This window comes from Rhipicephalus microplus, chromosome 9, assembly GCF_043290135.1.
Source record: "Rhipicephalus microplus isolate Deutch F79 chromosome 9, USDA_Rmic, whole genome shotgun sequence".
NCBI classification, from domain to species: domain Eukaryota; kingdom Metazoa; phylum Arthropoda; class Arachnida; order Ixodida; family Ixodidae; genus Rhipicephalus; species Rhipicephalus microplus.
The window spans coordinates 80540474-80566862 of NC_134708.1; the positions used below are offsets into that span (position 1 = coordinate 80540474).

The following is a 26389-nucleotide window of genomic DNA, read 5'->3' on the forward strand; positions in this document are numbered from 1 at the left end:
TGACAGAGAAATCGTATTAGACATAAAGGACAATGCAGTAAGCGCGTTTAGGTGTGCGAATGGTAATCTTATTCTTGTTGATTCCTGCAAATGTGTCAGTGCCAGATTAGATGATCTGAAACTTTAAAAAAAAGGGGGGGGGGGCTGGACTAAATTTCATTTTGGAGGTTCCGGAAAGAAGGTGCCATGAAGTTTCTAGATCTGATTATTCGGTTGGATGTCTGGTCGTGCCACTTCAAGTTAGTCAAAAATTGCGTTGCTACTAGATTCTTCATTGACCGAAGCTTCGAAGAAAGCATGCCCACACCTCCTTGCAGAGAGCATTACTAAGCAGCTGTAGCGTCTTCGGGAAGCTCGTTTTCGTGCCGCCATGCTGGCTCGTCTATGCAAAATGACTCTGTGCAGCTGGAAATCTGAGTGGAAAGGTTCGGCTAGCAATGTGATAAATCCCGATAAAAAGGTGCTCGTCAGCATTCCCTATCTGCATGGTGTGTTGTGCTTCCCGAAGAATGCGGGAGCAAAGTATAACACTCATATAGTTTTTTTTTCTACCGGGAATAAGTTATGCCGAATATGTGGGGCTGTTGATAGAAAGATGGAGGGTACTGCGCAAGAATGCTTCGAGCGTGAAGGCAAACACAGGGACGCCCTATCAGGCTGTCATAAGGGATTCATACACTGTGCCCTCCTTCTTGTAGCAACAACTATATTGGCCAGTGCGGTCGTCATCTACACGAAAGGTTTAACAATGTCAGATTATATATGAAATGGAAAGTTTCCACTAACCTGCCAATGCATTGTCGTAAGTTTAATTGCAGACAAGATTTCCGAGTAACCAGAGCAATTACGAGGCACAAAGATCGTACGACTTGGGAAGTTGTTGAAACCTATTTTATTTTAAAAGCAGGAGATAGTTTTGTCGCCGAGCCCTCCGTGGTATTGTACGAATTACTAATTGCTTATCTAGATTCACAAATGTAGAAGTCTTGTGATTATGCTCGTGCAGGTTTTCTACTTTTTTATAATACCAATGTAAATATGATATAATTATGAAAGAGCCCTAGTAGATCTCCTCGGAAATTTCGACCTTCCGGTGTCCATTAGGCTGCGCCTACACCGCACACTGCAAAAACTTCTACCGCTTGGCCTCCATCAGAATATGACCGCCGTGGCTGGGATCGAACCCGCTACCTTCTGGTTAGCAGCCGAGAACCACAATCACTGCTCCACCACGGTGGACTTTTCAACTTTCGTAATCTTTGTGTTTTCAATAGAACCTTAAGTGCTTAGCATGGGCTTGCGCTCTTCCTTTTTCTCTTCCCTTCCTCGTTTCTCGCACATTTTTCTTCAAAATGGAATACCAACTCACGCAATGGTTCACCCTTCTTGTCGTCTTGGTTGAATCCTCTGTGTATGTTTTTCAATTCGCAAGAGTGGTGGCAACTTATTGGCACCACGTTCATTGCACGTTCATCAGGGGATAACCCAGAAAAATGTGAGACTTCATTACTTTATTTTTACAGAATTTTCTACAGGCTCCCCAATTGTTTCTTTGGCATTGTTCAATGTAGATTCGGCACAATGTTGTGACAACATTTCTTACCTTATATGCAACGCCGGTTTTAAAATGCGATGAATGTTACCACGTGGAAGGAGACGCGGAGGGGTGGCTGAACGCGCCACGGTGAAAAAAAAAAGATAGAAATATCTAAGAGTGTTGGGTTGTGTAGAGGCAAACCTGCAGTGTGCAGCTCAAACACAAAAGAAGCAATGGCAATCACATTTTTAGTTCGCGCTTGATCTGCGTATATTTGCGCCTTCTTATTGGGTGTCCCACACTTTGCGTGTGAGCAGCGTGTCACGTGTGTCCGGCTGTGAAAGTTGTTATAACTCGTCCTGTGTGTGTTCGTTTCATAGCTCTTTTGTGTCTGACTGTCGCGTTTCAAGAAGCTTGAAACCACTGGTCGTTTTTCGTGCTTATCCCACTCTTCTTTCTTCCACTGTACCGAAACTGTGACTTTTTAGGGGCGAAGCTCCCTGCCGAAAGTGTGACTGTTTAGGGGCGAAGCTTCCTAAAGCGACACCCGTTCGTCCCTCGTAGTAGTCGTAGTCGTAGTCGTAGTGTTTACCCAGTCTTACGTTCTGACCTGCAAGGTGATGCCGGTGGGAGATTTCGCCTGTGCGTTGTTGAACAATAAAAAATTCGCAGTGTGCGTGTTAACTAAAAGCCGAATTATCCTGTCTCTCTTTCCCCATTAGCAGCGAAATTAGCGTGTAAATTGAGCACTATCTGACAAGAAATGGTTGCTACGTTATACTCGTTGGGCGTAACCTCCTTGGTTTTAAAAAGGTTTAGCAAGTGTTGAGCCGCAGGGCCATGAATACAGTGAACTAGTATATACCATGAACTCGAGGTGGTTAAAGGTGGGAAGTAGTCACGCAGCGCAAGCCGTAAGAAAATTTGCGTGTGCCACCTCTAGTTTAGTCCTTCAAATGTCCGCTGGATGGCGGTGCTTCAATAGGGGTAATATATGATGAAAATATGTGAGACGGTGGTACTTGGAGTCTTCAATAGATGGAAGAACGGGCACACAAACAGATGCATGAACGGACGTACAGATGGCTGCACGGACGGATGGAGGCATGGGTGGACGCAGGAACGGACGCATGGACGGGCGGATGGATACACGGACGCTCACACAGACGGACGCTTAGACGGACGTAAGCAAGAACGAATGAACGGACGGATGCTTCGCCCCACTCTCCATCATTCACTCCGTGGATATGCTGCCATTTTTTTGCTAATTGCGAATGAACCTCTGCGAAATTTGGCACATGTATGTAACCCCTTGTGCTCGTTTCAATATTTGTGCGGAAGATATGTCGTGCTTGGCCAATTTTGGAAATAATGAATCCTTTCTCATAACCGAATCCAGTTTTCGGAGTTAATAGCAATAGCGCGTCTTCAACTTTTCTCTTTTTTCACTGCTGCCGCGTACGTATAAATTTTTCCCTCTTTTGTAATTTTCATTTTTAATGTGCGCATGTACTTGGTTTTATTGTTTATTGATTTTAAAGTTTATTCCTCAATTTTTATATGTACATCAATTTTACAGCCACTGCTTGCTGTCAATTCGTTCCAATTTAGGGAGAAGACCGCCTCATCAATGTGCTGTTTCGCTAGTTCGAAAATCTCGGCCCTTACAATTTTCTTTCCTAATTAATTTCGTTTCATTCTTTGTTGCGTAATCACTACATTATCATCGATTACTAGATGATTGCGCTTCATGATAACATTGTGTGAAAAATATCTCTAAATGAAAGGCAACTGATCGACACAGAGTCAATGGCAATGCGCATAATAAACACCGATTGCGGCACGAAAATCTTCATGGTTGAACGTGCCGTGGCATAGGCAAGAGAAGAAGAATGGGACTACTACGGCGTGCAATGCGTCGTGCCTTATCTGTGCCGTGTTGTATGTTAAAAAAATATGTCAATGAGCGCGCTTGCCTAGTAAATCCCATAGACCAAAAATTGGTTCACAATAACTCATACAATTCGTATAGCTCTACTACTTCGTTCTCCAGAGAATTTGTCACAATCGGAGTTTGAAACATTGATGGTTTCGCGTTTTTGTAACTCCAGAGCCACGAATGCCTCTTGAATTATTGGTGCATTTGTGTTGGGTATTTGCGGTTTCGTGCTGTTTCTCTGAATGTCGCATTATCTTAGATTTCATGGTTCAAGAAAAACACATTGGCTTTTTCTGTTTTCATAAACTCTAATGCTTTTATAGCGACCGTTTAAGTCTATCGTACAACGTGACTCGTGTTCAACATCGCGCAGCCTTTTTACGAAGAATGTAATGTGTCCTCCGCACGCGTCAGGATGGCTTTTCTATTCATACACCGCTATTTTTTTAAGTTTGTGTGTGTTGTTTGTATGAGTGCACATGCGTCGCTAGAATTCAATAAAAGAATATAAAAAATGGGGCGTTATTAGGTGGGGGCCGGCCGTAAGTGCAGTGGGGTCACTTGGCTTGCCCTGTAACACAACCACTCTAGCTCCGCACCCCGGAGCATGCGCGCCTACTTAAGAAACGAGCAAACTGCCAGGGCGCGAATAGTGAGCAGGTCAGGCGAAGGAAAAAGCGCGCGAGAAATGACGCAACCTTGTTCTCTTTTTCTCCTTCCTTTCAGCCACCTCTGAAAAGATCATCGGCCATTTCGTCGCGAGATGTCCCAATCTACTAAGCCTGCCAACCAACTACGTATGTTTGAGAGGAAAAAAAAGAAAAAATACTCAAGGCCGCGGTGAATTATTAGCGTCCATGCCTTTGCCTTGTTGTGGCATGGCGGAAACTCGATGATAGCTACCTCTTGCTGTTTTTATTTAAGGACGTGCAAATGCTTTTGCGGCATAGGTTCCGTGAAGCGGTGTTTCTGAGCCGAGATTCTTTCACGCCTGCATAGCTCCAAAGCTGCTTCAACGCCGATACCGCGGTGTTATCGCGTGACTGTAGCTAGATCACGGTAGCAGCCGCGTGAGCTCCGTTTCCCGCAGGAAACTCACGCCCATGCCAGCGATGTTGCCGTTTAGAACTTAGGCAGGTTTCAGAATCGCATATCATGCTGGCGCATTACGTGCGAAGATATCGTGCGTGACACGTGTTATTGGGACACTGTGAATTGATTTCGACTGAGTGGCACTGCCTGATGGTAAGTTTTATCGAATCACAGGAGGATTTTCGGCCGCATAATAGCGTGGACGCGTATCCTGTTAGAATAGAAATGAACAGTGTAAATCCGCTGTAGCTGAGGTGTTGCAGTGTCTCGGGCAAGAGATAAAAAATAAAAATAAGAGACTCCGTAAAGGAAAGAAATGATAAAACTAACCAGTGAAAGCAACGAGATATCTACAAACGAAAGAAACGAAATATATTTCAAAATGCACATAAAGGAAAATAATTGCTACCCAGTAGTCTGTGAGTTTGCGCACGTTTTTCCTTATTGGCAAAATTCCCTTGTCAGTTCCTTTGGGCGCGTGATAGTGTTATGAAGATCCGTGCGATCATTGAGCTCCCACGAGCTGTCACTTCAAAACTGCTCAACAGCACTGGTCTTGACTCTGCGCAGACGCGTTAAGCCAATGATAGCCTCAGTGACGGAACTTTGCGAAATTGGCACACCTACTACATACGTCGGCCGATTGCCTTGTTTGCGGGATTCTACCCAAACAAGCAACCGCTCAGACATTCTCGTGTGGAGCAACACTTGCGCAAGTGAAAGGTTGACGAGCGAAAAGTGGCGAGGACGTTTTTCGATCAGAGGGAGTGACGCGTGCCAAGAGCAGACGGTGTTGAGCGTGCGCAACGGCAGGATGTCTGCGTCGAGGGAGCTGGACATCGTCCTCTTCGGAGCCACCGGTGTAACGGGTACTTATGTGCTCCAGGAGCTGCACCGCTCGTGCGAGGGTCTTCGTTGGGGCGTGGCGGGACGGGACGCTGACAAACTTCGGCGCACCCTGCGCATGGCCGCCTCAGACCTCGACTTGAAAGGTGGGAGGCTAGTTCTACGCAGAGCTTCGCAGACTAGGCTGTTTTGTTGACGCAACAGCACGCGCGCTAACATAACGGGACCGAACACTGAATGTTCCAAATACTGGTTACCAATGTATGCTGGCCAATAACCCGCCACGGTGGTCTTGTAGTTTTGGTGCTTGACTGCTGAGCTGCAGGTCGCGGGATCGAATCCCAGCCGTGGCGGCCGCATTCACGTGCAGTGGCGTAGCACCCCTGAAATTTCTTTCTGCCATGGGTGACAGAGCACAAAACGCCACACGATCACCCTTGCCTGTCCGGCCTTCACTTTAGGACAATGACCACATATCCCTCTCCCTCTTCGCCTGCCATTCCTCAGGAACAAATTTTCTCCTACGCACTGTTTCGATAAAGACGCAATGCTAAAGAGACTTTGTGGTTAGATTTGGATGCGTTTAATAAACACCAGGTTGCCGAAATTTACCCATTCGATTGTTGCTCTTATTATGTTTAAATCACCAGTGCCTCAGATGAAAACTAGATTTATCTTAGCGCACCGAGGACTAAGCGAATAAACAAGTTCGGTATTAGGCTCGCGTTTTAGAACCACAGGTAATCCTAATTAGCCCAGATACAGCCCTTCCAATATCCAAGTACGGTGTAACTTCGGCACGCGAAACCCCACTGAATCGTCTAAAGGTGACGTCGAGCTACACATGGCTTCCTGGTTTAAATTAAACGCACAGCCTATAGCCGCTTGTTGGGCCACAGAAAAAGGCAAAAAACAAAACCTCGGTTCAAATCCCCGTCGTATCGGATTCGGCATATGATAGATATAGATATATATGTGGGGTTTAACGTCCCAAAACCAGCATCTGAGTATGAGAGACGCCGTAGGGGAGGGCTCCGGAAATTTCGACTACATGGGGTTCTTTAACGTGCACCCAAATCTGAGCACAGGGGAATACAACATTTCCGCCTTCATCGGAATTGGGTATATGATGAAAACGTGGGAGTGTATTCGCGGGAGTATACCTGACTCTTCATTAAAAGGCTAGCCTTATTGAGGTCGTTTCGCAGCAGTTCCGGTGTCGGCGTCGTTGGTCGTGAGCGTTGTCCGTGAGGCAGAAATCCCAAATGGCGCAAATAAAATAATAATATTGTTCGGTTCGTGTGAGAATCGAACTCGGAACTGCTCTATGCCAAGGAGGTGTTTTAGCCGCGACCTACTTTATAAACACGCGCTCGTAACTCCACTCCGCGTGTCGCCAGTTTTTGTTCAGAAAACTCGCGTGGCCCACCCTGGCGCCACAATCGACATCTATCCACCCCCCTGTATGCCATTATAACAGCGCAGCAGAGGGAATGCAGTGAAAGTTCAATATATACGTTGACTGCGACGACGCAGTGAAGTCTCTTGGGCGGGTGCCAAGCGCGGCCGGTGAACTCAAGCGCCAAGCGTATCTCTGACCTTGGCCAATTTTTCTGTTTACGCGCCAAGCACGTGCGTCCCAGCAACCGTGCCCAAGTTTCGTCAGTCGCCTCATCGCTGCTGCATTGCCTCGTTTCTCTTGAGACGTTCTTGTGTAGGATATACAAGTTCGTATTGTAGAGGGTTCTTTATACGTATTTACGCGTGAACACTAAAATTATTTCGTAAACGATGCGTGCTACGTCGATACCTTGATCTCTTCGCTGGCTTGCGACATTTCGGGCTTCGCCCTTGGCTCCTGTTTGTGCTTATGTAGCTTGTTCGGTGCGTGTAATAGGTGCTCGCCTTTGTCGGATTAAGAGATAATCGTCGTTATTGGCACTCGTTAACCTCGCAGTGACTGCACACTCAGCAGCATCGTTAGGAAAACGTAGCAGTGCATTTCCCGCAACGGTGTGCATCTATGTTTTGGATGTTCAAGGGATTTACTCGTATCAGCTATTTCCGGTGAAAATAGCAATGTAGGGCTTAATTGAGCGTCCCAAAACTACCATATGATTATGAATATATATATATATATATATATATATCAACATGCGTGAAGACCTCTGCAGGCGTAGCCGAATAAGCATGGCGAGAGGCTTCGAAATGAAGCTCGTCGTTAAAGATCGCGTCATCAAGGAAGCAGTGTATACGGCCTCAAGGGCAGAGTGGCCAAGTTCCTCTCAGTCGTTGGGTTGGAGGATGTCTTGCAGGGCTATAGAAGGCACTCCGAGGAGACGGTACTCAGAGACCAGGCGCTTCCGCGCATCACCGAGAGCACGGAAATAACACAAAAGATGGCACTCTGTTTCCACTGCAGCGTAGTTCGTTGCAGGCGCACCGCGGAGACGATTTTTCTGTTTCGTGGGCCACTCGGAGCAGGTACTGAGGGCGAGACGCCGCGCGCGTTCACCGCTAGTGAAACCAGTTCCTGGCAGGGGGCCACAAGGCTGCTTCAAATAGGTCGCCAAGCATCGGGGGGGAAAAGTTGTTCGGAACCAGTGTCATCAGGAAGCGGAGTTAAAGATCCGGCGATTTAAGCATGCCGTGTGGCGGAGGGAACAAACACGAAGAGCGAACAAATAGGTTTATATAAGGGTAACGCAGTCTTTACGTTTCACATATGACAGTTCACCGATCAATATTATGGAGGTCCATTGTCCAAGTAGTTCATGGCAGTGTTTGATTTTAACGAAAAAATTATTTTTTAGCGCAACTGTTAGACAGGCAGCAGCTACTATAATCAGTGCGGACCTTGTGGGGCATAGAAATGCGCGCTTTAGAAGTTCGTGAACAGCGACACGATCGCTAACGTGTTTTGGTCCTCTGCACCTGCATATATTTTGAAAAGTGTTGCAGTAAGATCTTGCTGTGCGTGGAGCTGTGAGGGTCATTTTATCATTGGTGAAAGTATTGAGTACAGTGTCAAACGGGCAACGAGACGGTGCCGTTAAGGAAGAGGAAGAGTGAAGCTTTATTCAAGGAAAAAAGGAAGGGAGAATTTTAGAGCTTCTATGGTTGGGGCCTTATGACTACTGGCCTTAGCCGCCCGCCAGACTTGATCTAGAAGTGCGAGCTGCACTCCTGGGTCCGAGCTAGCGAGGTGTGCCTCCCACTGCTCCATAGTAGGTCTTAGAGGTTTGCCAGGAAACTTGGCAATGTCTCTTGGTTTACGTTAGCCCCTCCCCCCCTCCCGATTTGTGGTAGAGAGTCTGCCTACAGCCACACCACGGACACAATGCCGGGTAAAGAGTTAGATGTATCGCGTGTAGCTTCAGTAGATGCGGAAATACATTCGTCTGAATTTTTCTAAGGTTGGTGGCCTCTTCCCCTTTAAAAGACCTGTGAGGTGTTCCACATTTTTGCCGCTTGAAGCACTGGTGAGCTAGAATCTCCCTAGGTAGAATTGGTGCAATCAACGAAAAATGTGGATTTTCCACTCGGTTACAAAACGCGCGAGCTAAGAGCGTCTGCCCTTTCGTTGCCTTCGAGCCCTGCGTGTCCGTGGCACAAGATCAAGCGATGGTGGGGAGTAAGTTTTGGTCCTAGCAGCCTCAGCTTGATTGCAGGAAGGCGGCCAGTTAAAAAGAGCTGGCAGGCCTCCTGGGAGTCGGATACAATAACTGATGACTCTCCTCTACGACCCTGAAACCTTAAGGCTACGGCTATGGCCGTCGTCTCTGCCTTTGTATCCGAGGTCGTGCGCACAGAGGCACTCGTCGGTAGCATCATGTTGTTTTCGACAACAGCAATTATGTGTCTCTGCTAATCTAAACTTGCCGCACCAACGTACGCGATGTTAGAAGCTGAGGTGAACTGCTTTCGGAGCCAGTCGACTATGGCCGTACGTCACTCAGTGTGAAAGTCGTGTTGCATATTTTTTGGGCGCCGGTGCGAATGAGATTTGCCTGTGGACCTCTATTGCTATGTCGACGAGCTCCTCATCAATGTTCTGTGGGTAGGGAGAGATTCCTATACGGAGTGTCACCCTGCCTGCTGTAGTTGCACTTAGACGATTCCTCTGATTGACATGCCGTTAAGAGCTAACGCCTAACATTGGCGTCTGTATCCGCGGGAACGATGTGCTGTCCCGGGTTTCGGCACCATAAATGTAAGAAAACTATTCGCTAAGACGAAAAATCAGACAAGCAGCCATCTTGCCCTTAACATTCTCAACTTCCTCGTCTTCTCTCGTAGACCAAAGCTGCGCACGTTTATTCTTTGTATCCAGTGTAATGGCAACACATGTACGCGTGGCGGCGCGTGCCTTCCAGATGAGAAAGCAATCCAATGATTCGTAGTAGTGCGCAGGCTAGATTTTCACAAATCAGTTATTCCCGTGGCCCACTTTCTGTTGCGAACACGCGGTGTCTACTATCATTATTGTATTCGGCGAGGAAACTGCTATTTGTGTTTCTTTTCTGTGTTTCCATCGTTATTTGCGCTGTGTGTTTCAGTACGCGAAGTAACTTATCGGACTGCAATCTGCATGGCTTTATGCATAACCCTAATCGGTGATTTAACTGCTCATAACGGGGAACAAACTGATAATAAGAGGGAACAAAACATAAGGCAGGCAGTTTACACACACTGTTTGAACTCTTAATGACACTTGGTGCTCACTGTGTACAGTGCAATAACGTTTTTGTGGCCAATGAATACAACTGAAATGTCATTTTGCCACAACTAGTCGTCATTTGTTCTTATTAAAATTGAAGCTCACAAGTATCTAACAATCTGCACGTCAAGCAACTTGCGTACGTGCAAAGCCAAAACTAATCGTTGGGGTTTATCGTTCGAAAATCACCATATGAATCTGAGAGACGCTGTAGTATACAAATGCAGAAATTTCCACCCTCTGGTGTTGTTTAACGTGCACCTAAATCTAAACACACGGGCCTCAAGCATTTTATCCTACATCAAAAATGCGACCGGGAGTCGATTACACGACCTGCCAGTCAGGTGCCCATTGCGCTTTGTGTTTCGGACCACCGCGCGCGAGTTTGCGAAGTTTAACGCAGCTCCGGAAGGTGCCATCAAAGCAGAATGAAAGTTCCAAAAACTAGTTTTCATGTATAAGCAAGGCGAATCATATGGCAGTAGACATAAATAGACACCACTGATGATGAGACCATAATATTTCAGCTGCCACTGTACTAAAGAAAATTTGTTAAGGCGATGCTTAGCGTGAGTCGTTAGCAATGAGGGCCCTAGGAAACCAATATTTAGATGAAGTTTGACCCTAGTGCACACAAAATGACGTGACTTGTTTACCATACATTGCGTCACTACTACTTTATGTAAAGCATTTCTTTTCATAATGTAGTTACCTTGAGCTTCTATCTACGTATATACTTATCTATATAGCCGCTCACCTCTTGGTGCTCTCGTGGTCACCCCCTTAACTTTTGATAAACTAAAATTAGTAAAGGAGAGTAGGATAGTTCGACAACGATGACGAGCTGATGATCGCATGAATATTATCAAATTGTCATCGCGTACGTCGGCAAACTCTTTCCGCCAGACGTGTGACGCATAAACGGGGGTGGGTATGTGCCTCTAGTATGCAGGTATGTACCACAGGTGACTGACAGTATATGTCTACCCAGCAACGGTGTGAGCAGACATGGGTAATTTTAACGCTTGAGCATTAAGGAAAAGTTTGGCCCCGTATCTGCATGTTACACTACAAATGTCGTCGAAAGACGATAGTCTTACGTCTAGAGAGAGTGAACAAAATGTTTATTTGATGTTCTGCGCAAAAAAATTGGTGAATGGTATTCTGGAGGCGCTGATTTAGAGTGCCTCGAGCGTGCAGCGGAGGTGAATGAGCGCATCAAGTCACGTCACACGTGATACATCAGTGCCAGCTGGCAGTTATCTTGGAAAACGAAGCGCGCGGCGTGTGCGCCCGTATCGGTGGTGATAAGGTGTGGAACGCAAGGCGACGGGTAGGTGCCACAACCGTGTCATCTTAGGAAACCGTTGGAAACACTTGCCTTTTCGTGCAAGAGTTGGATGGTCAGCGCAGCGTGATAAATGCTACGGTACTTAGAATTACTTTTGTATGCCTTTTCTAGTGGAAGACACACATACAGAATATTGACGGATTGTTATGGTGCGTCAGATATGCGCAATAGTTGCTTTTTAATTGGCAATCGCCCATGTACCGACGCTGAATTTTGATTAATATTGGTGGGCGCTGCGGATGGGGTCGGCCGTTTGGAGTATCTTCTGTTGCCTCTTAGGATACCGTCAAGGGCGTACAAACAGACAGACCAAAAGCTTTACGTCGAAGGTCCCCAAGAAAGACTATCGTCTTTAAAAATCGCTGTATATTCACGGCGTGAATAATGATGACTGGGGCGAAGCGTCCGTCCGCGCGCCTATACGTCCGTCCGAGGCATTATTCCGACAGAGACATTATTTTCCAGGGGCAACATCGCCGCCGATGGTGCCTCTTTCGGACGATTGCTGTGGCCTCGTGGAGCCATGTATTGCGCGTCGCCATTTGTCTCAATACAGCCATCTCTTTTTTCATTTTTGAGCAATCTCTCGAGGAAGCTCTATGGGGTTCATTACAGGTGCAACACTTCTTATCATCAGTTTCACATCTGTCCGCGGGATGGGTTTTAGCGCAGCGAGAACATACTTGCTTGCCATCGCTTACGCTTCTCAAGTAACCATGCTTTATGCAGATACGACATGGCAGTGGCTTCGCCACAAAAGGTCTAACAGGGTGTTGGAAGTAGCCCATCTCTACGGGCAAAGCTAGATTTGCTTTTAAAAATTGTTTTCAAACAGCATGAAGTAACCAAATGAGCAAAAGTAACCGAACTTGAAAATGACGGTAGCTTTTGGCTGGCTTCACTAGGTCACACAAGTCAGAACTAGGAAATGCAGCGTCAACGTCATAGATGACGCCGGTGACGATGCTGGAGCTTATTTTGGCGGACAGTGTTACCAGCCATCTTTGTGACGTTACGTAGTATATATATTGTCACGGGGTCGTGACGGGGCCGAAGACAGGAAACATTGTGTTGGAATTTAACTGGTTATTTGGGCGAACCTGTGCCCGGTAAACGGAAAGTTCGATTACAGTAGCAGTCTTGGACTGATAGCGGCGAACGGATTGTCTGCCGTCGATCAACTACTGACAAGCGGCGAAGCGCGTCGGCATTTATACTCTTAACATCGAATGTTCTAGCGTTATCGCTGGCAGTGGCATAGGTTCCAGAATAATCTGTACCGTTCGCAGAGTGGGCGTGATCTTATCGAAATGATCTACTACAGTGCGGAAGCTTCTCGAAAACTGCAGGCGCGGTTTGCACTGAGAATCATGTAGTGTTTTGGGACGATAACAAAACTTGGGAAATGGAACGTGGCATTTCCCCTCTGAAAAAGGCATCGTCCCGATGCTTTAACTAAAGATGAAGGTACAAAAATAATGCAAGAAAGTACAATGAATAAGTTACGATACAATAATAATACAAAAAACACTGTTTCAGTTTGTTGACGCGCATGAAACGGCTTGAGGCGCGCGACATGGACGACTTCAGGTCACGATCGGCGTCGTTGAGAGTTCGTGATGCCATCGGGGACAACCTCGTAATCAAGTGGGCCGAGACGTCGAACCACCCTGTATGGTACGAAGTACCGTCGCAGAAGCTTTTCACTTAGTCCACGTCGGCGTATCGGCGTCAACAGCCAAACATGTTCACCGGGCTGGTATTCGACGAAGCGTCGTCGAAGATTATAACGGCGGCTGTCGGTCATCAGTTGATTGTTGATACGGAGACGCGCGAGTTGTCGGGCTTCTTCGGCACGTTGAAGGTACTCACTCACATCGAGGTTTTCTTCGTCGGTGACGTTGGGTAACATGGCATCGAGCGTCGTTGCCAGGCTCCTTCCGTAGACCAATTACTATGGAGATATCTGCGTCGTCTCCTGCACCGCCGTGTTGTATGCGAAGGTCACGTACGGAAGAATGGCGTCCCACGTCTTGTGTTCGACATCGACGTACATTGACAGCATGTCGGCGATCGTCTTCTTAAGCTGCTCGGTGAGGCCGTTGGTCTGTGGGTGGTACATGTCGTACGGCGGTGGTTTGTCTGGCTGTATGGCAAGATCGCTTGAGTTTAGTCGGCAGTAAATGCCGTTCCTCTGTCGGTGATAAGGACCTCCGGGGCGCCGTGACGTAGGACGATATTTTCGACGAAGAACTTAGCTACCTCGGATGCACTGCCTTTGGAAGGGCTTTTGTCTCGGCGTAGCCGGTGAGGTAGTCAGTAGCTACCACGATCCACTTGTTGCCGAAAGCCGACGTCGGGAACGGCCCCAGTAGGTCCATACTAATCTGCTGGAAAGGTCGGCAAGGTGGTTCAATTGGCTGCAGAAGTCCCGCTGGCCTTGTCGGGGGTGTTTTGCGTCGCTGACAGTCCCGGCGTGTCCTCACATAACTAGTGACGTCTGTGGTAAGACGTGGCCAGTAGTACCTTTCTTGTATCTTCGTGAGCGTGCGAGAAACACGGAGGTGTCCTGCTGTCGGGTCGTCGTGCAGGGTGTGCAGGAGTTCTGGTCGTAGAGCTGAAGACACCACAAGGAGGTACTTAGCTCGAAGCGGTGAAAAGTTTTCTTTTGTAGAAGACCGTTTCGCAGGAAGAAAGATGCAAGTGCGCGCTTGAATACCTTCGGGACTTCGGCGGTCCTGCCTTCGATGTATTCTATTATGGCCTTAAGTTCCGGGTTGGCGCGCTCTCGTTCAGCGAAGTCGTCTGTAGTTATCGTACCTAAGAAGTATTCGTTATCCTGGTCGTCGGGTGGTGGTTGGTTGACAGGCGCACGAGAGAGACAGTCGGCGTCGGAGTGTTTCTTGCCGGACTTGTCAATGACAGTAATACCATATTCTTGAAGTCTCGGGCTCCATCGTGCGAGGCGACCTGAAGGGTCCTTCAAGGTGGCTAGCCAACACAAGGCGTGGTTGTCGCTCACAACTTTGAAGGGCCTGCCATAGAGGTAGGGGCGAAATTTCGACGTAGCCCAGATGATGGCGAGGCACTCCTTTTCTGTTGTGGAATAATTGGCTTCTGCTTTGGATAGCGATCGGCTGGCGTAACTAATAACCCTTTCAAGTCCGTCAGCCCTCTGCACAAGAACGGCGCCAAGACCTTCGCTGCTTGCGTCAGTGTGTATTTCTGTCTCGGCGAATTCGTCGAAATGGGCAAGTAACGGAGGCGTCTGGAGGCGATGTTTAAGCTCATGGAAAGCGTGTTCCTGGGGCGTTTCCCACTTGAACTCCACGCCGGCCTTGGTAAGGTTAGTGAGATGATCGGCGATGCGGGTGAAGTTTTTCACGAACCGCCTATAATAGGCGCACAGGCCCAGAATTCGGCGCACCGCCTTCTTGTCAGTGGGAGGCGGGAAGTCGGCGATGGCGGCTGTTTTCTGTGGATCGGGACGAACTCTAGACTTGCTAATAATGTTCCCCAGAAAGAAGAGCTCCTCGTACGCAAATCTGCACTTTTCTGGCTTCAGTGTGAGTCCAGATGTCTTGACGGCTTGAAGTACAGCTTCAAGGCACCAAAGATGCTCGTCGAAACTCGAGGAAAACACGACGACATCGTCCAAGTACACAAGGCAAGTCTGCTACTTCAATCCTGCCAGTACTGTATCCATAACGCGTTGAAAAGTTGCAGGCGCTGAGCAAAGACTGAAGGGCATTACCTTAAACTCGAAGAGGCCGTCCGGTGTTATAAACGCTGTCTTCTCTCGGTCTCTTTCGTCGACTTCGATTTGCCAATAGCCAGTGTTGAGGTCCATTGACGAAAAGTACTTGGCGTTATGGAGCCGATCCAGTGCGTCGTCTATTCGTGGGAGAGGATACACGTCCTTTCTGGTGATTTTGTTCAGGCGGCGATAATCGACGCAGAAACGTAGGGTCCCATACTTTTTCTTCACTAACATCACGGAGATGCCCATAGACTCTTGAACGGCTGGATAATGTGATCCCGCAGCATTTCATCAACTTCTCTCTTCATGGCCTCACGTTCTCGCGTCGAACCCCTGTACGGACTCTGACTGAGTGGTCTGGCATTTTCTTCGGTTATGATGCGATGTTTTGTGATTGGGGTCTGCCGAATTTTTGATGACGACGAAAAGCAATCTTCGTATTGCAGGAGCAGGACCTTGAGCTGTTCTTTCTTATAGATTGGAAGTCTGGGATTGACATCAAAAGCTATCAGTGGGGCTTGGTTCCTCGGAGCAGGTACCGCAGAATCGGCGAGGGCGAAAACACTGGTGGCTTCGACAATTTCTTCGATGTATGCGACCGTTGTTCCTTTGTTCACATGTATGTACTCATTGCTGAAATTCGTGAGCATAACTGTTGCTTTGCCTCCCCGCAGTTCTGCAATTCCTCTTGCGACGCAAATATTTCGGGTGACCAACAGATGCTGACTGCCTTCAACGACGCCTTCCAAGTCAGGTGGCTTAGGAGCGCCGACTGAAATAATGACACTTGAGCGAGGCGGAATGGTGACTTGTTCTTCCAGCACATTCAAGTCATGGTTTCCTGACGGCGTGCGCGGTGGTTGTGCTTCTTCTGTGGATAATGTTATCGACTTTGTTTTTAGGTTGATGACAGCACCATGGAGGCATAAGAAGTCCATGCCAAGGATGACATCTCTCTAGCAACGCTGTAGGACTACGAAGTCTGTAGGATAAATACAGCCGTTAATGGTGACTCTCGCTGTGCAGATTCCTGCAGGCGTTACGAGATGACCTCCAGCTGTGCGGACTTCAGGGCCTTCCCAAGCCGTCCGAACTTTCTTTAACTTCGCGGTGAACGACCCATTGATGACGGAGTAGTCAGCTCCAGTATCGACGAGAGCGGCCACACTGTGGCCGTCGATAAGAACGTCGAGGTTGCTAGTTCGTCGTCTTGCATTACAGTTAGGGCGTGGCGTCGGGTCACGGCTGCGTCGTCTCGTTACGCTGCTTCCATGTTGCGTCGTCAGGTCACCTTCGGTAAGTGAGGTTTCGCCATCAGGGCTTAGCCTGGTTGGCATTTTGTTCGGAAAGCTCCGTTGCGGCGTCGTCGTCGCCGTCGGATCTTCGGTAGTTCCTCGCACAGCAATCGCACCTCCATCGGTTGCTACCCTTAGTTTCCCGGATACGGGTTAAGAGACCGGCCCCGCGTTGAGCCAGAGTACTGCCGGTGGTGCGGTGACGTGCGGCGGCTGGGCGACGGCGAACGGGAAGTGCTTCGTGGTGTCCACTGAGTTTCTGTCAGGTATTCGGCGATGTCACGTTGCCGTTCTCCTTGCTGTGGACGCGGTGCATTGACGGCGAAGCCACGCAGTCCCATCTGTCTTTACTGGCAATGGTGGTATGTGTTTCCTGCCTCGCCGCAGTGGTAGCAGAGTGGGCGGTGGTCAGTGGTGCGCCAGACGTCAGTCTTCCTCGGCGCACTGCGCTGGGCCGCTGGCGAACGGTAGGACGTCAGTGGGGGTGGTGGCGGCGGTGGCGGCGGTGGCGGCGGTGGCTTCTGGTGATGGAAGTGCGATGGGGCAGCGTTTTGGCGTGCGCGCGGAGGAGAGGCGTGGCGGCGGGCTGCAGCAGCATAGCTCATGGCTTGCAGCTGAGGCTCTTGAGGCTTAGCAACGCCCAGTGATTGCTGGATCTCCTGGCGTACGACGACCGCGATGGATTGCCCGTGAGGCTGCACTGAAGGAAGTAGTTTTCGCAGCTCTTTTTGCACGATCGCTCGGATCGTCTCACGCAAGTCAGTGGTTCCAAGCGCTTGAATGCCGGCGTAGCTTGTAGACGAGAAGCTACGGTTATATTTGCCGCGTGCGCATCTCGAGCGTGTTCTCTATCGTAGATGCTCTTGAAATGAATTCGACGACCGTCGTTGGCGGGTTTCTGATCAGCCCGGCGAAGATTTCCTGCTTTTCTCCTCGCATGAGCAGACGGACCTTCTTCTGTCGGAGTCAGCGTGGCGAAAAAGTTTAATCATATCTTCCGTGAATAGCGCCACGTTTTCGTTTGGCATCTGCATGCGGGTTTTGAGAAAAGCTGCGGACTTCTCCTTGCGGACCACACTTGCGAAAGTAGTGAGCAACCTGGCGCGAAAGACGTCCCACATTGTAAAGCTTCACTCTTGATTCTCGAACTAGGTCCGAGAGCAGCATCTTCTAAAGCGAAATGCACATGATGGAGCTTGTCATCGTCTGTCCAGTCATTGAAGGCGGCGACGCGGTCGAACCTTTCGATCCAGCTTTCCGGGTCTTCAAGTGGCGAACCGCGGAAAGTTGGCGGCTCTTTGGGTTGTTGGAGCAGGAGTGGTGCAGGCTGCACGGGGGCGGTCATGGTTTCAGTAGTTGATGTCGGGATCCGGGTCTGCCTGGCTGCTTCAGGAAAGGGCCCGTACTCTGGTTGTAGTCCCCTCTGCCTGCGGCTTGTTCGCTGTTCGGGGTTAGCGTCCGTGTCTTCTTTGGCACTTGGGCTGGGGTCGCGGCTTGAAGGGGGCGTCCGGAACATCAAAGAAGCAGCACCTCCACAAGATGTTATGGGGTAGTGACCTGGCCGAAGACAGAAAACTTTGTGTTGGAACTTAACTGTTTATTTGGACGAACCTGTGCCCGGTAAACGGAAAGTCCGATTACAGTAGCAGTCTTGGACTGATAGCGGCGAACGGAGCGTCGGCCGTCGATCAACTACTGACAAGCGGCGAAGCGCGTCGGCAATTATACTCTTGCCGTCGGATGTTCTAACGTTATCGCTGGTGGTGGCATAGGTTCCAGAATAATCTGTACCGTTCGCAGAGTGGGCGTGATATTATCGAAATGATCTACTACAGTCCGGAAGCTTCTCGAAAACTGCAGGCGCGGTTTGCGCTGAGAATCGTGTAGTGTTTTGGGACGATAACAAAACTTGGGAAATGGAACGTGGCAATATGTTCTGCGTGGCTGCATGCGAACAAGAAATCACCCCGACGTCCTTACGCAAGTTCAAGCTGATGTCGATGATTTCATCTTGCACGGGTCATTTTGCCTGTTATGACATAGACTGGTGGAAGATGAACAGACTGCCTGTTGAGGCCTGCCAAGTTGCTTTTTGGGTCATCCGGAACAAAAAAAGATGGGGTTTCGCTCAGGCCTTCATGGTGCTCTTTCGCTCTGTGTGTTCCGAGAACACGAAGTACTAGCGTTACGTCTCTTCGCCTTCCAGTCCACTACAAGGTCGAAAGCATCGTCAGATGGTCCCTCAGTGACGTATCAGTGCCCTCGTTCTCGCATTAAGAGAGCGTCCGCTTTCTGGATGCGGCTGCCACGGACGGCGCAGGACCTGACAGATGTCTGAACTGGTCTGCGTTCATCGTCTATGAAAGCATAAAAGGCTCCGCGAGGTTCACGCATTATTGGCCGAAACAGGCAAGATACTCGAATAGCGTACTGATGATAATACTTCTAACATGACTTGTACCCACCCAGGTGTATCGACTAAGAAATGATGTGAATTTGTAAGACCTTTTCAGAACTAAATATTGATACCTGAAGAATATTAGCCCGCTTAAATGAAAAGAGTTCAATGATTATTTAACGTGTTCAGATAAGACAATATAGTCGTTATCTTGAACATAAATGAATGGATGAAAAAGACTTGTTTCCGTTTAGGTCATCACTGTAATGTGTACTGAAAGTCGTATTCGTTTGATTTTGTGAAAGTAATGGCAAACTGCAATGCAGGCACTTCATCGTACTCTCACCTTGTTGTTGTTGATCTTCTGCTTGCTTGCGTTCTTGCTTGCTTGTACCTACGCAGTGACTACTACCTATTACTGGGTATCGACCATTAAACCGGCAGGAAGAACAATGAACCACAAACTCAGTACAATTAGTTTACGCCTTGTCGTTTAGGATGACTTCTTCTTCAAAGAATAGATCAGTGTCCAATAACTTCATTTTTACTGTCTTCCGTTTCAAGTATACCGCAATGGACGAATAGACATTATGAAACTACACAACAAAAACTAAAAAGAAAGCCGATGCAGACAGGCAGGCACAGCAGGAGAAGAGCCGGCATATGACTCTTTGAGTTACAAGTTTGCATTATAATGTTTTATCTTTAGTGAGTATCCACTCGTCCAAGGAAAAGCATTTGTGCAGTGAAATCTCAATAAAAAGTTGGTAGTCTTCTGTCTGGAGGCGCTGCGTGACATATATCCTGGTGCACGATCCTTGGCTCATGCCCCTTTGCGGGGGAGCGCCATTCATACGAGGTCCTCCTCCTCATCATCATCATCACATGGCGCCATCTGGAAGTAACGGGAAGATACAAAAGTGCTTTTTAGACTGGAGAGCCACTGGTAGGTGGCAGCATTGGGTGACCTGGTGTGGCCAAGATAGCTTTTTTTCTCACTAGATTAGCCTTTTCGGGCGACAGTTTAGCTGTCAGAAGTGTGGTCTGGCTGCTAGTGGAACATTGGGACTCTAGGTTGTTCATATATTTTCTAGGTGGTTTTTAAGGTAGTTTCTAAAAAAATTATTGATGTATCTATCTATGTAGTCAGTTTCTAAAAAAACTATTCGTGTACCTCTCTATGCATTTTCGAAATGAAATGACACACTGCCTAACACTTCTTTATTGATGCTGCGCCTCAAATATGCATAATAGTTGCTTTTTGATTGGCAATGTTCACAAGTATGAACGCAGCCACCAGATCAAGATGGGGGGCTTTACGGACACCGTAAACGTGTGCCGTAGCTGAGTCGGTGGACAGACACCAACAGAAAGATGAAACTTTTTACGTCGAAGTATTCTGCCGTGCCATGCACCCTGATTTCACGTAACTGGGAAGGCTTTCTGTTCTGCCTTAGTAGAAAACCAAGTACTCTTATTCGTTATGCAATTTGTCTATACACACAAGTATTCTAAGAAAGACTATCATCTGTAAAAGTAACTTCGTCACACACAAAACAGACTCCGTGGATGCTGCCACGTCGGTTTCTTCGGTCCCAGTTGTTGCCACAACGCTAGTTTAATGCATTAGAGTCAGTTTATTAAAAATAACTGTAAGATTAGGCTCCACTGCGATGAGAAATAGCTTTTTTTGAGTTACAAATATGAACGGCACCATTTAAATTATGGCTGATTTAAATAACGAGAAAGAGAGATAAACGTGAGAAACACTAAGGCATGCTTTATTTTACAATGAAGTTTAGCCAAGTTATGTTTTATAGATTTGGCTCTTTTACAAAAAAGGTTACATATTCAAAAACATGAAAGTTCCCTTCTCGTTTGGGCCATTTGCTTGCTTCTTCATTTAGGGGATCGTTATAGCCGTCATTTTACAACCTTCATATTAGAGGAGGGACTTTTGTTACATATACCATGTTAAAACTTACAGAAAAGGCCTGCAGGCCAGCTTTTTTATCTTGAAGCATGCAAGTTTTCTAAAAAAAGGAATATAAAAAGGAGGGGAAGTGATGGCAATCATAGTACGCAAGCAGGTAGAAACTTCCCTTACAAGGATGTCATTACAGCTGTAAATCTAAGGTTTAGTTCATGTTAGCTTGCAATGTCCGGCTTCGTGTTCGTAAGTAGATGGCCGCTCAGTGGTCAATAATTTCCTTATTTTAATATGGCGACACTGCGGTGCGCAGAAGATGCCCTGGACAGAGTGCCTATCATCATGGCTAACGCGGAGGACAACGCCTCACTGCTGGCCATGGCCCAGAGAACGCGCCTGGTTCTCAACACTGTCGGACCGGTAAGTCCGGCAGAAGCAGGCCTGTGGAATCAGCGCCTGCATTTGCAGCCCACAATTGTCTGTACCGGCTATTATCCCTGCGATGTGACTGTGTATGTGGCGTGTACAACTTGAAGTGCATTAGCTGCTTATTTCTACTGAAATGTTTCTTTAGACAATCAAATATATATAATTTTTTTTACTTTTGCACGTTATTCTTCTGAAGGTATACTAAAAATTTGAAGAGAAAAGCACGTGTTTTTATTGCAACAGCAATTATATAGACAATCTCGGCGGGTTTAGACGTCACCATCGTCATCATGTTCTAATCGTTAGTTGTTAAATTAAACTGGCTGGCACGTCAGAAATGCGAATTATGAAGCCGCAAGTGAATGTAGCATTTCCTTTTTCTGAGCAATTTGGACATGTTTTGAGAGTTTATACAGGATGCTTTAGAAAATATGTCTACAATTTTTGAAAAATTACCGGAAGACGGCACCTGCATGCTGCCGGTGGCTTTCACATTACTGCGGCAAAACTTTTCTTCAGTCAACACAAGCAATAATATTGCAGTAAGCATAGAAATAAAGGCGATTAACATTTTAACCAGCGCAGATAAGCGCTCTAGTCAAACGGGACACTTAAGTACTTTCTTCGAACAATCCATAACCACTTGAAAATTTCCGCAAAGAGGTCACCAGTAATAAACAACGGATGATAAAATGTGACTAATTTAGCAGGTGAAAACCGAAAAGAACGCACCAAGCAGCGCATCAACCATTTTGATAAAAAGCCCCCTTAATGACGACACTGTTTGCCTCTCTCTTATGAATCTACATGCAGTCAATATAGAACTGTCAATCTACATGCTTTGTTTCGTCGCAGCGCTTTTATTCCCAATGGTCCCTTATCGACGTTCACTGATCCTTCTCCTCCAATGCGAGAGAAATAGTGTCCTCATTGAGGGTGCTTCGAAATGATTGGTGGATGCCATGTTTGGAGCGTAGATTTCGGTTTAGCCTGCTAAACTGGTCAGATTTCATCGTCCTGCGGTGATTACCAGTGGTGGCATTTGAGAAATTTTGAAGTGGCTACCTACTATTCGGAAGAAAGACTTGAATGCCTCCATTGAACTTGACCGTCTACTTACGCTGATTTAAATGTTCATTGTATTAGTTTCTATATTTACTGTCTGAAGTAATGTTTGCGCGCACCTGGAGGTGCCTACGGCCACAGTAAATTGAACACCGCTGATATCGTGCTGATACCACCTTTCCGAAACTTTTCAATAATAGCGGACACATTTCTTGAGAAACGATGGACGAACGTGCGACAATGTTTATCACTTATAAAGTTTCGACAGCAGGGCCTGCCTTCGTCAGGGAATACCTAAATAAGGGTATTCCCCGACGAAGGCAGACCTTCCTGCTGAAATGTTGAAAGTAATAAACACTTTTTGCACCTTCAACCGTCGTTTCTCAACGCATAGAAAGCACTGGATCCGCAGAAAATTGATATGTGGGGTTTTAACGTCCCAAAACTACTATATGATTATGAGAGACGCCGTAGTGGAGGGCTCCGGATATTTGGACCAGCTGGTGTTATTAACGTGCACCCAAATCTGAGCTCATGGGCCTGCATTTCCGCCTCCATCGGGAATTGAGCCGCCGCAGCCGTCGCCGGGATTCGACCCCGCGACCTGCGGGTCAGTAGCCGAGTACCTCAGCCACTAGACCACCGCAGGGGCTCTATATATATATATATATACATATATATATATATATATATATATATATATATATATATATATATATATATATATATATATATATATATATATATATATATATATATATATATATATATATATATATATATATATATATGGGAAAGAAGTGTATACTTAGGGGGCTCGTTTTTCTGTGTCTTGACAAAATAATAATGAGATCTAACAGACAATAATGCCAAAGAATGAATATCGGAAGTTATTAGACCCATAATTAGAAGAAATAAAAGTGGGTGAAAACATGACTTGCCGCGAGCAGGAACTGAACCTGCGACCTTCGAATAACGCGTTATATGCTCTACCACTGAGCAACCATGGCGGCTATCCACCAGCAACTTCATTGGGTTTATATGTGAATTTAAACGTGACAGTGTCAGTCAGTGACAAATGTAGCCATGGAGACGAGTGTGGCTCACTCTTTATGAGCCTGTTTGGCGTCACGTAGCACGTGAACTCATTATGAGCTGACAGCTGAACTATAGTCCCTCGTATACAACCAAACGGCCGTTAGGTTGTATACGAGGGACTATCCCCAGCGTCTTTTCCTCCACCGCAAGAGATTTTTTGCCACACCACACGACACTCAATTCCACCATGTGATTCAAACCTCTCCGGTGGCCTTACCCGCTAGGATGGGGCGGTGTTGTGGAAGTTTCGTATGGCGGCGCTTACTCCGTCAGTCACATATGCCGGGCCACAACATTTGCATATACCATTTAGGGATACTTGCTCATTCTGTACCACTGTAGCATCCGCGGCTACAATTAAACATTTGACTGAACATGCCCTGGCCTGAACCAGGTACAATGGCGCTAACTGAGAGCAGTGGCCCTCCATCCGACGAGGCCCCCAGGCTAGGATGTGCGGCTATATGGGCCTCACCTTGTTTATACGGAAAACTGTTGGTTATTTTTATAGTGGAAACTGGCTTCCAACAGTATATATATTTATGTGTGCCGTTTGGCGCACTTTCGAAATGAAAAAATAAACAATGTTCAATTAGGATAAATGCCTTAATCGAGTTATCGGTGTCTCTACAGTAGAGATGTGTTTAGAACGGTTAACATTAAGCTTGCGAAGAAATGTATATATGTATATATATTTTTCTAACATATGATCTGTACCACCCCCTTACACAGTGCCCCTAGAGGGCTCTGTAAGGTACTGTAAATAAAAATAAATAAAAAATTAATGAAGCGATTTCAATTGGGCGAACATCGCGCGATTTTCAAATGTCACTGATCCGGCTGATTTGAATAAAGCACTTGGAGAGTATGTGAGGGGATATTCATTGAAAATTAACCTAACTAGGTTTCCTTTGCACTCTTTCTGTGATGGTTAGTAATTTGTTAGTAGACGGAAATCAAGCCGGGGTAGCATATTATAATACTGTTCTATGTTTGAAGATGCTATGTTAGAGGTATGTCATCAGAAGTTTTAAAGAGCACTAGGTGACCGTCATCGGCTGTGAAAATGGATTCAAACTACTTATTCAGTACGTTAGCTCTGTTTCCATCTTTCAGCGCTGACTCAGCACTGGGGTTGGGCTGTGGAGAAATGTAATACTTATTTACCAGAATTTTCACTGAGAAAACTTCTGAAAGGTATCGAGGGTGTTACGAAAGTGATTATTGTTAGCTGTTTTCACTTTTGCCTTCATAATTTTTATGACTAACGTGAGCGCGTTCTTGCTATTTGGCTAAGAATTCGTTCTCAAGTGTTCTCTTAGCCTATTAACCTGTGTTGTGGATGATGTTACGTGTAACCCTAGGATTACGTCCATTTGTATTCTTTGTACGAGAAGCTACGTATGTATGAATGCAGATATATGTATAAGCGTGTGGGTGTGTGTGTGCGTGTAGCTGTTAATTGTTCCTTTTACAATCAATCTTTGGTATTTTTATTTTTATTTTTCAGTACCGCTTTTTTGGACGTCCGGTGGTAGCAGCCTGTGTCAACAGCGGTACACATCACATCGATGTCAGTGCAGAAGTGCAAGTGAGCGATAGTGCTTTCCCATTATGTGCCAAGATTAGCTCCTCATTTCATGCCATCGACTCTCTCTCACGCTAGAATGCATGGTACGAAGTGCACACGCCAAAGCTGAGACCCCAGACCGCAGCAAAGACGGAATTCATAGCTTAGTTTAGGTCGAGTCACTGTGGACGCCATATTGCGTGACACACCCTAGTGTTGTAGCGACTGGCCTATGATGACACTCGAACCTCGGGAGAAAGATGCAGAGGCATCTACAAAACTAGACAAAAAGAAACAGCAGAGCTTTACATGCACGGTTTTAATGACAATGCTGCTTTATGAAGAGCGACCTTAACCGTTCTTTTGGGGATTTAACTATAGGACTGCAACACTGTATCAAGCAATACTTTATTTCTGCTGAGTACATGCTTAGTATCTGCCGAATCGAACTGGCTAAATTTCTTGTATTTTTTTCCCTTTCAGTACATGGAGCAAATGCTGCTTGAATTCTATGACGAGGCTCGAAAGAAGAATGCCTTGGTCCTGATGGCATGTGGATTTGGCAGCATTCCCGCTGAAATGTGTCTCTGCTTCATGAGAGAAAATTTCCGTGGTGAGTCGTTGCATCGCACTTTCACTTCGCTCATTTGAACTCACTCCTAGTAAGCTATATAGGAAAGTTGCTGTTGTGAAAAATAAAGGAAAAGAAAATTCATTAGTTTCGTGATACTTATACGAGCCCCTCGTTCGTAAAGAGCTCATTTTGTGGCCTGGACGTACCTTCGTTGTGAGCAAGAAAAGTATCTTCTTGTGTGTCATCAAAACTAGAGAAAGCTGCGAATAAAGTAAATATTCAAATTTATCTGAACCGGGCGAGGATTGACCCCAGGACGTTTGCGTAACAAGCAGGTATTCTATCACACAGCCAGGCGTTTGCTTGGAAGTGTAGTTAAAATGCCTTCCTTTGCTTGGAAATTAAGCGAGAATAACCCTAATGCTTTACCAAAACGCACGTTTTGCATAAATGCCTCACAGTACATCAAACAATATCGCAGCATTATTCTGTGGTACGAGCATCTGGCGTACGGGCATGTGATTGTTTGAACTACTTGATTGTTTGAAGCTGGCCACCTTAATAAAAAAACTACATACGTTGCGGCGCGTATTCTTTTAATGCCACGTAGTGGGTTCTCTATAAGTTTGGGAAGATATCAAGCGTATTGCTCGTATAATATAGTTAAACATGCAACACACGGAATGCCGCCATATGCGAAAGTTTCACTGACAGAAGCCACTTTCAATTTCTTCGAGTGCATTGTAGTGATCCACAAGTCGTACTTCTCGAGTAACACCATGCAA

The 26389-nt window shown here is 46.6% G+C and overlaps 1 protein-coding gene across 1 annotated transcript in view; it reads left to right on the forward strand.

Moving 5' to 3' along the window:
* Positions 1 to 5129: 5129 nt before the first annotated feature.
* Positions 5130 to 26389, forward strand: part of LOC142771937 (saccharopine dehydrogenase-like oxidoreductase) — an 84858-nt gene continuing 63598 nt past the window's right edge. Inside the window, exons 1-4 of the mRNA XM_075873942.1 lie at positions 5130 to 5560; positions 21182 to 21288; positions 24971 to 25051; positions 25514 to 25643. Coding sequence (XP_075730057.1) covers positions 5152 to 5560; positions 21182 to 21288; positions 24971 to 25051; positions 25514 to 25643 — 727 coding nt within the window. The 5' untranslated portion in view covers positions 5130 to 5151. The remainder of the gene's footprint in view (positions 5561 to 21181; positions 21289 to 24970; positions 25052 to 25513; positions 25644 to 26389) is intronic.